General features: G+C 48.2%; 1 protein-coding gene across 1 annotated transcript in view; it reads right to left on the bottom strand.

Annotated features, from left to right (window-relative positions):
- Positions 1–237: 237 nt before the first annotated feature.
- The window catches only part of SCARA5 (scavenger receptor class A member 5), a 131,869-nt gene continuing 119,889 nt past the window's right edge, over positions 238–12,217 (bottom strand). The window contains exons 8-9 of the mRNA XM_017885008.1: positions 9,726–9,923; positions 238–2,440 (exon numbers count right to left, since the gene is read on the bottom strand). Of these exons, the coding sequence (XP_017740497.1) occupies positions 2,304–2,440; positions 9,726–9,923 (335 nt within the window). The 3' untranslated portion in view covers positions 238–2,303. The remainder of the gene's footprint in view (positions 2,441–9,725; positions 9,924–12,217) is intronic.

Here is a 12,217-nt window from a genome sequence, read left to right as displayed (position 1 = left end):
GTTCTGTTGCTTGGGACCCACTTCCTTTGGTTACCAAATAAGGCTTAAGCCATCATGTTCCTCGTTGTTCTTGGACAAGACCGTGTTATCGTCCAGAAGTATTAGGGTGACTTTTCCTATGAGCTGCCGACACTACCAATCCCCACTGAAAAATGATCACATCACCCAATTTCACCAGCCCTCCCCACACTCACCAGGTTTTCAGGAGAAGGAATGTATGTCGTGGAAAGCTTGTTAGTGACATGTTTTTGCTTTATTGAAATTCTTTCTTACAAAAGGTCTGATGTATTTTAGGCCAGGCCTAATTTCCTTTAGTCCCTGAAATGCAGGCCCATGGTCATTTCCATGTTCTCTGAAGTAGGTATGTAAACTAGTAGACTTCCATTTTTAAGGTTCACACACTTTTTAACATTGTTTTCATTTGATGTAAAATAAGACTTACATTTTTCCCTAATGAAAAGACCAAGTAAGAGAGTATGTGCGTCTTCATGGAAGCGATAACTGGATTCTTTGCCAGAACCGGGTTGGGAATTTAGTTTGTTCAGTGTGGCATCTTTTATCTTTAGTTTTTTTTTTTTTGTTTTTTTGTTTTTAATTTAAATGCAAACCTTGCAATGTGCTGAACTATGTAGTAAAAAGTGCTATGTTTATATATGCATACATATATTGGCTCTGGCAAGGGATGCATGACTACATGCGTGTTATGTAAACATAGCAATTGGTCAGAAGGAGAGTTTCTCATCATTAGGACATTTAAGGAGTAGCAAGCATATTGGAAGCAAGAATGACCTAGGGCCACATTGACTTAGTTGTCAGCCAGGAGTGTTGCTGATCCTACACCTGGAGGGGCCCAGGTCTCTCCCCAAGCAGGCCGGTGCTCACCTGATATGACAGGTGATCGTGTATCTGAGGCCTATAAGTTTGAGATTCCCCCAAGGTGAGGTGGTTCTATACTCACTTGCTACCAGGTAGCTCCCCTAGTTCTCGAACACGTGTATGGCCCAGTTCTGCTCCTCATGTAAAAAGCAGAACATGATCTCCCTATCTCTAGGAGGAGGCTGCAGATTGCAGATTTGTGGAGGCCCAAGGCCCCTTATTCCTACTCCCCACCCCCAGAGGTTATAGGGAATCTTCATTTCCTTCCACCCCCAGGGGTTCCATTAGGACTTGTGTTTCCCTGACCACAGATTCACACCTGAAGAGGCTTGGAAGATGCAAAATCATCACCTTCAAACAGCTGAGACACACATGACTTGGCTTTAACCGTGACTGCCCAATGCCGGAGCACTGGACTCAGGTTTAACACGGGCAGCCCCCATGTCACCCTCCACATCAGCTTTCCTCCTACACTGACGGTCGGCCTGGAAGCCAATCATGTTTGACCTTGCCCTCACACCCTGGAGGTTCTGAAGTGTGCAACTTTCTAGTTACACGCCACACTTTCTAGTTACTGTACACAAGCTTTTTGCTCAGGCCAAGTAAAGACCATAAGTTCAGGTGGGAACATGGTCTCAGTCATTCTGTCTTCTGACTTGCAGGCTAGGTGAATGGACCAGTTAAGTGCTACCTGGAGGTAAGGGCGTATCCAGACTCACATGCCCTGGACCAATGCAGCTAAGTGGATACATAAATTTAGCACCCAAGATACTATTTAGCCTGCCATGGTAGTCATTCAATGTTAGTCTCATTCCCTTCTCCAAATCTAGCTGGATTTCTGCAGGTGACTTGCATTTCCCTCTTACCCTACAGCTGGCTTCTCCTCTATGTCACTTCCTCAAACTACCAAATGGGGAGCAGAGGCAGAGTAAAGGGGGGAAATTCATCACTTGACGTTGCCTCTTGCTGGAGAGGAAGATGTTGAAACTCTTGGACTAACGGAGGTTTGGGAATTGTCTGAAGAGTAAATGATCTGTACTACCACCCATCCCTGCTGCTGCACTTGTCTCTGACACATTCTCAGCATTCACCTGTAACTAAAAGGCCAAAGGGAACTGGGATATTGAGGCCTGGTGCATGGTGTTCAGAGGCTGGGCAAAGTGGTGATCCAGTTGACCAGGGCTCCTCATGCAGGAACCTGGTGGAAGAGAGAGATGGGCAGTAGGTCCCAGAGTTACACTTTGGAGCACATGTTCAAGAGGAAAATGACGACTGGCCCCCGCGGTCCTGGGATGCAGGTGTGAGGACTGGAAGTGCTGGTTGGGGTGTGGCCGAGGCATGGTCAGGGCGGCCCTGAGCCATGCCCCACCCCAGGGATGCAGGAAGGATGCTCTGTGCGGGACCCCGAGCTTGGGCTCTGCCCACTTTCAGTGTCTGTTGCATGTCACACTGGCATCTTCAGCATGCCCACAGTTTGTTACCCCCCATTTGGAGAAGCTGCAGCGGAAGATAGTTTCCTCTGTGCCCTTGCAGGCGACGTCATCCATCCAGATCCTCCCAGTGCCTGTGGAGACAGGGAAACACAGCTTCTAAGCAGATACACAGGAGGCAAGAAGGAGAAGAGAGAGCATGACTGCGTCTGCCCTTGACTTGGCTCTGCTGCACACTCAAATCTAGGGGCTTCCAGCTGCCCTCTCCACCTCCCCACAAGACCTCATACTTATTTTCTGGGATTAGTTTCTTGAGGGCAGAATCACAATAATTAATGGTGATGATGGTAGTAGCTATGAATATCGGCTATGTGTCAGGAGCTGGACAACCTCTCCTTTTTAGTGGAAGTGTCAGGACTGACTATTAAAGTCTTAAATTCTGTCATTCACTCTTGAAGTACATGGGTAAAATCCCTTTACAAAGAATGTCAAGAGAACATTTAAACCACTCCCCTGTTGTTTGGTTCTAACACATGAACTAAATGGCTTGAACATATTTTTGTTATGTAGACATTTTCAGCCCCTGTTGTCAAGGGATTGCCATGCAGTGAATCCGGGGATGGAGCAGGGACGAGAGGCCCCTTCCACCACCTCCTTGGATGTTGTTTCTTCTCCAGAGCCTCTTCCTGGCCTGGATAGCTGTAGCTCTTACACAATAAGCCCTTTGAGGCAGAGAATGATTTTCAGATTAAACGTCTCCTGGAAGACACATCGGTTTGCAAATTACCCAGGAAAAGGCTGCAAGCTCCAGGGCTCTGTGGGATTAGTCACACCCAAAGCAAATAAAGACTAACAAATAAAGAACAGCTCCAAGGTGACCCAGCCCAAATGCATATATAGGATCTTGAAACTCTAGCTGGTGTTTCACCAGGGGTTCTGGCTCACGTCCAGTCATGGGAGGACCAATATAATGGGAACAGGGTCATTGAGGGAGGAGCAGTGCATATCTGCAGTGACATCAACACTGCGGGGGATCATTCCCAGAGGAATTTGCCAGCAAAGCCTCTCTGCTCCTCGCACCACCAGGTGGAGGCTAGAACTCCGTCGGCTCTAGGTACCAATCATGGCTTGAGCTTTAGAACTGATAGCTGATTACTCAAGGTGCAGTCTGAGGACCAGTGCTGTCAACATCACCGGAGAGCTTGTTAGAAAAGCAGACACACAAAATCTTCCTTCAGCTTAATCTCTCCCACTCTAGGTTCCCACACTGCCCCTAACCCCGCTCGAAGCAGCCCTGAGAAACATCGCCCATTATCTTTCCATACCACCCCATCCAAATTTTTGCTGCCCCAACACTTCAACACTATTTTATGTTATTTTTCTTATTAATGTAAGAAGACAGGAATGTCAGGCCTCTGAGCCCAAGCTAAGCCATCCTATCCCCTGTGACCTGTACGTACACATCCAGATGGCCTGAAGTAACTGAAGAATCACAAAAGAAGTGAAAATGGCCTGTTCCTGCCTTAACTGATGACATTACCTTGTGAAATTCCTTCTCCTGGCTCAGAAGCTCCCCCACTGAGCACCTTGTGACCCCTGCCCCTGCCCGCCAGAGAATAACCCCCTTTGACTGTAATTTTCCACTGCCTACCCAAATCCTATAAAATGGCCCCACCCCATCTCCTGTGCTGACTCTCTTTTCGGACTCAGCCTGCCTGCACCCAGGTGAAATAAACAGCCTTGTTGCACACACACACACACACACACACACACACACACACACACACACACAGAAAAGCAGACTCTTGGCCAGGTGCCGTGGCTCACGCCTGTAATCCCAGCACTTTGGGAGGCTGAGGAGGACAGATTGTTGAGATCAGGAGTTCAAGACCAGCCTGGTCAACATGACAAAAATTGGGTGGGCGTGGTGGCACATGCCTGTAATCTCCGTTCCGCAGGAGGCTGAGGCAGGAGAATCACTTGAACCTGTGAGGCGGAGGTTACAGCAAGCCGAGATCATGCCACTGTACTCCAGCTTGGGTGACAGAGCAAGACTCAGTTTCAAAGACAAAACAAACAAACAAACAAAAAACCAAATTATTGAGTCCTCTGTGTGCTCAGTACCATTCTGATGAACAGAAAGAAAGACAAAACAACAGATGCAAAGGATTTCTGCCTTATGGAGCTAACGTTCGAGCTTCTATGTGTTTATTTATTCATAGTAGGAAAAAGTTACACTGATTCCTACAGCCTTCCATCTGTACCTCACACACAGAAGGCAGGAGGGCTATTTAACAGGTATTTAAGAGAGGGAAACTGAGGCCCCAGAAAGATTGAGTGACAACTCTAAGTATGTAACTATTGAGGGGAAGAGGCCCTGATCTGGCCTCTCGTGTTTGGCCAGTGCAGTCTTTTCTCCTCATACAGCCACAGTGCACAGCCCGTAACACTCAGCCAGGGGACGGCAAACCATGAGCCAGGTCTGGCCAATGCCTGCTTTTATAAATAAAGTTGTATTGGAACACAGCCCCACCCATTTGATTGCATATTGGCTAAGGTTGTTTTCCCACTCCAACTGCAGAACTGAGTAGCTGTGATAGAGACCACCTGGCCCACAAAGCTTAAAATATTTGCTATCCAGCACTTTATGGAAAATGTTGGCTGACCCTTGCACTAAAGCTATTTCCCAATATTTGAATCTTATCTTAGATAAAAGGACAAGAGGAGGTAATAATGCTATAATTAGAAGTGAACACTCCTAATTTTGTCTGCCTGTTCCCACCTACAAATCTATCTGATGTGCACTCATCCTTACCTCCTTTTCCATCTGTCTGTCTCCCTGGGAGATGCTCCCAGCTGCGCTAGGTCATACTCCCTTCCGCCGCCTCCTGGGCCTCCCTCCAGTCATCACCCTTCCACCTCTCCATTTGCATCACTCCAACACCTCCTGGACCAATTTAAAATTTAGAACATCTTCAAGGCCCTCCCATTTGGGTCTTTCCTTGGCTTCCCCCATGCAAACAGAAAATCTGATTACTATGCCCTGTCCAGGAGAAATTTTATGGTGCCAGACCCCTGGGAGAACTGTCAGGGCTTGGAGACAGGGAGGACTCAGGTTTGGCAGGCACTGGAATTCCTTCCTTCCTTCTATTTTTCCTTCCTTGCTCCCTTCATTCTTCCTTCTTCCCTCCCTCCGTTCCTGCCTGCCTCCCTCCCTCCCTTCACTCCTCCCTCCTTCCTTTCTTCTTCCCTTCCACATTTATCCAGCTCCTCTTATGCCCCAGGTAGTTTTGGGTTTTGGAACTATAAAGGTGAAGCCCTCAAGATGTTTCCATATATCGCAGGGATCAGGAGAGTATAAGAAGTGCTGTGATAGAGAAAAATGTGATGGGAGCATAGAGGAGGGTTATTCTATCTTGGGGGTGAGGGAGCATGGAAGGAGCCAGTGTGGAGAGGTACGGGTTGGGCAGGAGGCAGATGAAGAAGATCCTTGGGTGCTGAGCTAGGGAAACCCAGCTTGATTCTGAGAGCAATAAAAATCCTTTGAGGACCCAGGCAGGGAGTGAGGTGATCAGGTACTCATTTTAGAAAGATCCCTAACAGTTTGAGATCAGCCTGGGCAATATAGCAAGACCCCATTTCTCCAAAATAATAAAATGAAATAATTAGCTTGGCATAGTGGCATGCGCCCATGGTCCCAGCTACTCTGAAGGTTGAGGCAGGAGGATTGCTTGAGCCTGGGAGGTCGAGGCTGCAGCAAACTATGATTGCACCACTGCACTGCAGAGTGTACACTCCATGGGTGACAGAGGGAGACCTCATCTCTTAAAAACAGAAAAAAAGAAGAAAGATCCCCAGCTTCCACAAGAAGAAAGGTCACAGGAGCTAGCCTGCAGGCGTGGTGGCCATGAGGAGTGGTTCCTGGAGGATTAGAGCCTCTACTGCCCCCATCTCCACCCCACACCTGTAGATAAGTGTGCACAACGGAGCTTGTGCCTGCTAACTGCTTGACATGCAGGATCTCCTTTAGCATTTATAGTAATTCTTCAACAGTGGAAGAACTGAAGCTTAGAGAGTGTATGGAATCTCGTCAAGGTCTCCAGCCACAAGTGGCAGATCCGGGATTCTGACGTGGGTGGTTTGATTCCAGGGCTGGGGCGCTAACCACTGCTCTACCTGCTAATCTCCTAAGGGGAGGACAGCAAGAACGACAAGGTGGGGACAGGTTCAAGGAACACCAGATGAGTGCATACTGGTGGGATCTGCAGGACTTTGGCACCAACCTGATGCAGGGAGAGGGAATGGTGACAAGGAAGAGGTGGCCCATGGTTCTGGCTGGGATGGGGTCTGACTGGTAGGATGGTTCTGGTGATGGTGATGAGTGATGCACAGGATCTGGTGGGAAGGAGATGTGTGCAATTGTGACAGCTGCCGTTAGAGGAGCCCATGGGGTTGTGTAGCTGTCAGGAAGGTCACTGGACACTCGGGTCTGGAGCTCCACTGAGTACTATGACAGAGGGAAGAGCTTGGGGTGACTGAAGCTCCAGGTGTGGAGGCAGCCTCCAGAGAGTGTGCAGAACACAAGGATAGTGGAGGTGGGGTGTTGGGGGTGCTGGGGAGAGGAAACTGACAGGAAGGAGGGGCGTGAGAAGAAGGCTAGGAGGCAGAGTGAGAGAGACCTGGGAGGCTCCTTCAGGCTCAACAGCGGATGAGCTGGGAGTGGGGTTGGGGCACCAGTGGGTAGGATGCTGGCAGGGTGGCTCTGCCTGCCGCCAGGAGTGACAGCCTTCCCTCCTCTCGGTCCCATGGCTACAACAGCATTAGAACCCTTGGCACATGGTTTAGAATCCCCCTCTACACTACCCGTGCTGTTGCCAGGGCAACGCTTGGTCACTCTGCCCCTCAGCCCTGCAGCTAGCCTGGTCCATGGCAGGTGCCTGGAAACCGCTTGTAGAGAGGAGGAGGAGAACATGGGTGGAGTCTGTGCTGGCAGAAAGCCTCAGTTATGCCAGCCCTCCCCTGTTCAGGCCCCTACGGCCCTCTGTATACCACTAGTGACACCTGGCCTGCAATCAGCCAAGGTCTTGAATAGCACGTGAGACCCATTAGGGCACCGTGACAGGGAAATAATGGTGCAAAAAATAGGGCATTCGTGAAAGCAAGTCCAGCTTCCCATCGACCAGTTTAAAGAATCAAGTGGCAAGCTTAGAGCTTCCCCACGTGTCAAGAGGAACAGAGATCAGGGGAGTGAAAGAAGCCACAAAGTCTACAGGATCGCTGGCCTGGCACTCCAAGCCCACCCACTGCCTTTTCACCAACTGGCAGTCAGGCTAACATGACCTGTGATCTTCAAACTACCTATTCTGACTCCTTGAAAACAATTTATAATGTTTTTCCTCAAAAGGTTTTACTGCCACTTATTAGGAAGAAGCCTTCTTTGGAGTTCAAAATGGGAATTTGAGGACTACTCCTATTCTAACCAACAACAGCGGTGGTTTTCCTTAGCCAAAACCAGCTGGAATCCAGCCCCAAGCCTTAGGTGGGAAAACAGTATTCTTTCCTGGTGGGCTGCCCTTCGTGGTACCAGACCCCTTTGAACTCGCCCAGCAAATTCTGGCCCTTAAGACTGCACTCCCTGCCTGCTGGCTTGACAGATTTCACCAAAGGTCACTTTCAGTCAATTACCAATGAGATCTACGGGATGAGATTTGGACCAAGAACTGTAGCAACCCCTGGTGGGGATGAAGAGAAAGGTGGAGGGAGGAATGGAGGCTTCTACCTCCAGTCTGGATATGACCTGGCTCTGAGTCCCCATCTGGAAGGGACATGCCACTTTCTCCCCTCACCCTGTGCCATGGGTCCCTGTAGCCATTTAGCACAGCAGGTTGGACAGCGATGACCTCAGGCAAGATAGCAGGTACGCCCGGCTCCGCTCCATGGTGTGGGGAGCCCTGCTGTCAGCAGGCTGCCGTCCGTGGGTCACCAGGGGGCCTGGTAACTGGGTGTGAGAGGGTCAGCCCCAATCCCTCCCCACGCTCACCTGGTCTTCTCCACAGGTGAGCAGCAGCATCTTAAATCCCAGGGGGCCCAGGCTGGGAGACCCATCCCAGAGCCTGCAGGCCCTTTAGTTACAGACAGGACACCAAGACCCAGAGCGCAGAAGCGACAGAGCCAGGACACGCTGTCAAGGGACAGCTCACTACTGAATGAGTGTGGGGAGTACCAGGTTTGTGCACGTGGGACCATTGTTTTAGTTGTGAGTCAACACAAGAGTGTCTGATTCTTTCCATCAGGAAACAAATGCAGGGTTCGAATCAGCCATCTACCTAAGAAGGGTCTGTGCCCCGTCCTCAGAGTCTGTTGTGCCATCTATAGGAAGGTCAATGTGCTTCAGCATGTCAAAAGGAAAGCAACCAAAATGATGAAGGCTTTCCAAATCTTGTCATATGGGGACAAGATGAATACTGGGGATTTTCACCTGGAGAAGAAAAGACTCAGAGAGGCAGAGACAGCCCAGCAGAGTGGTTCAAATACAGACTCCTAAGACACCTGCTTGAGTCTAAATTCTGGGTCTGACATTTGCTAGCTGTGTGACCTTGGGCAAGTTACTCAACCTCTCTGTGCTTTTATTTCCTCATTTGAAAAACTGGGATGGCTGTGCACGGTGGCTCATGCCTATAATCCCAGCACTTTGGGAGGCCAAGGTCAGTGGACTGCTTGAGCCCAGGAGTTCGAGACCAGTCTGGGCAACATAGTGAGACCTCATCTCTATTAAAAATAAAAAGTTAGCTGGGGATGGTTAGTAGTCCCAGCTAGTCAGGAGGCTGAGGTAGGAGGATCACTTGAGCCCGGGTGATCAAGGCTGCAGTGAGCCATGACTGCACCATTGCACTCCAAACTAGATGACAGAACAAGATCCTGTTCCCCTCCTCAAAAAAAGAAAGAAGAAAGAAAAACAGCGATGATACCTGTATACTTCATAGTGCTGTAAAGACGAAATGGGTGAATATTTGTTACATGTTGAGAACATAGCCTGGCACAGAGTATCATATCAGTGTTAATGATAAAAACATAATAGAGCCGTGAGAGCAAGTTATAAAGGTCTGAGGAGCTAGCCGGGGGAGAGAGACCACAGCAGCTGTGCCTGGGACACAGGACTGGGGAGGGTGGTGTGGGACACCACCAGGAGACAGGACTTAGATCCAGTGAAAGGAAGAATGTTCTAATCATCAGAACTGTCTGATGACCACCGGAGGTGGTTGCCTGGGGCAGAGCAGTGAGTTCTCATTGCAGCAAGCATTCGGGGAGAGGCTGGGGACCTTGCGGAATTGCAGTGGAAGGGACTCCGGCTTTGGAGGAGGGCCCAGACCTAGGATGTGCAGGCCCTCTCCCATGTCCTTTACCCTCAGAGCGCCTTACCTTGCCCGAATCGAGCTGTGCGGTACACCTCCTCCACACCGCGGAAGCCGAGCATGCGGCACACCACATCTCCGTCCTTCTTGTCCCAGCCGTCGTCACACACAGTGCCCCAGCGCCGGTCGTGGTACACTTCCACGCGGCCCTCGTGCGGGCCTGAACCGTTCACCAGACGGATCATCATCGGGGCCTCCACACCACCTGCCAGAGCAGCCAACTGTCACTACCCAGCTCTGGACACACCAGGACCCGCCCCCAGGGGTCTTCTGTGACTCCCCCTATCCCTGGGTAGGAGGAAGAGAGGGCTGGGGCCCAGCTATATCAAGACTTCAGCCCCAAAATCTCCCTGTGCCTCTCCTGCCTTTTGCCAGCCTTCTCTCCACCTAAAAAATAATAACTTTTTAACAGTACGGTGCTGATACAAAAACAGACACAGAGACCAATGGAACAAAATAGCCCAGCACACCTACAGCCATCTGATCTTCGACAAAGTTGAAAAAATAAGCAGTGGGGAAAGGACTCCCTATTTAATAAATGGCGCTGGGATAGTTGGCTAGTCATATGCAGAAGAATAAAACTGGACCCCTACCTTTCACCTTATACAAAATTATATAAGTCAAGATGGATTAAAGATTTACATTTAAGGCCTCAAACTGTAAGGATCCTAGAAGAAAATCTGGGAAACATTATTCTGGACATTGGCCTTGAAAAAGAATTTATGATTAAGTCCTCAAAAGCAATTGCAACAAAAACCAAAATTGACAAGTGGATGAGTGGGACCTAATTAAACTAAGGAGCTTCTGTACAGGAGGAAAAAACCCCAAAAAACTATCAACAAAGTGAACAGACAACCTACAGAATGGGAGAAAATACTAATATTTGCAAACTATGCATCCAACAAAGGTCTAATATCTGGAATCTATAAGGAACTTAATTCAATAAGCACAAAACAAATAACCCCATCAGAAAGTGGGCAAAAGAGGGGCCAGGCTTGGTGGCTTATACTTATAATCCCAGCACTTTCGGAGACCAAGGCAGGAGGATCACTTGAGACTAAGGCTTCAAGACTAGCCTGAGACTGGGCAGCATGGGGAAACCCTGTCTCTACAAAATAATAATAAATTAGCCAGGCACAATGGCCCATGCCTGTGGTCCTAGCTACTCGGGAGGCTGAGGTGGGAGGATCACTTAAGCCTGGGAGGTTAAGGCTGAGTGAGCCATGTTTGTGCCACTGCACTCCAGCATGCATGACAAAGTAAGATCCTGTCTCAGAAAAAAAAAAAAAAAAAGTGGGCAGGAGACATGAACAGATATTTCTCAAAAGAAGATATACAAGCAGCCAACAAACATGAAAAAATGCTCATCATCACTAATCATCAGAGAAATGCAACTCAAAACGACGATGAGACACTGTCTCATACCAGTCAGAATGGCTATTATTAAAAAGTCACTCATCAACAGATGCTGATGAGCCTGTGGAGAAAAGGGAATGCTTACACTGTTGGTGAGAATGTAAATTAGTTCAGCCACTGTGGAAAGCAATTTGGAGATTTCTCAAAGAACTTAGAACTATCATTTGACACAACAATCCCATTACTGGGTATACATCTGAAGGAAAATAAGTCATTCTACCAAAAAGACACATACACTCATAAGTTCATTGCAGAACTATTCACAATAGCAAAGACATGAAATCAAGCTAAGTGCCCATCAGCAGTGGATTGAATAAAGAAAATGTGGTACATATACACCATGGAATACTATGCAGCCATAATAAAGAACAAAATAATGTCCTATGCAGCAACATGGATGCAGCTGGAGGCTGTTATCCTAAATGAATTAATGCAGGAACAGAACACCAATACCTCATATTCTCACTTTTAAGTAGGAGCTAAACACAGGGTTGGGGGCAGGAATACAAGATGGGGGAGGGTTGAAGAGGGGTAAGGGTTGAAAAACTAACTACTGGGCACTATGCTCACTACCTGGGTGACAGGATCATCTATACTCCAAGCTTCAGGATCACACAATATACCCAGGTAACAAACCTGCACATGAACCCCCTGAATCCACAATAAAAGTTGAAATAATAAACAATAAAATAAAATAGCCTTTTTTAAAGCGTAGTTTTAGGTTCACAGAAAAATTGATTGAAAGGTACAGAAGAGTCCTGTATACACCACCCCTCCCCCTGCACACAGCCTCCCTCATTATCAACATCCCCCAAGAGTGGTGCATTTGGTACACTCAATGAACCTACATCGATGCATCATCATCACTCAGAGTCTACAGTTTACATTTGGGTTCACTCGTGGTGCTGTGCATGTGATGGGTTTGGACAAATGTATAAAAACGTGTATTTGCCATTACGATATCATACGGAATCTTTTCACTGCTCTAAAAGTCTCCTGTGCTCCACCTATTCAGTGGGACTATTCATGTCTCCCTCCTCCCTACCTCTGGCAACCACTGATCTTTTTTTTTTTTTTTTTTTT

Source organism: Rhinopithecus bieti, unplaced genomic scaffold, assembly GCF_001698545.2.
Source record: "Rhinopithecus bieti isolate Rb0 unplaced genomic scaffold, ASM169854v2 scaffold_315, whole genome shotgun sequence".
In the NCBI taxonomy this organism is placed as follows: domain Eukaryota; kingdom Metazoa; phylum Chordata; class Mammalia; order Primates; family Cercopithecidae; genus Rhinopithecus; species Rhinopithecus bieti.
The sequence above is the reverse complement of the archived record's forward strand: the minus strand, read 5'-3'. Positions and strand labels throughout refer to the sequence as shown.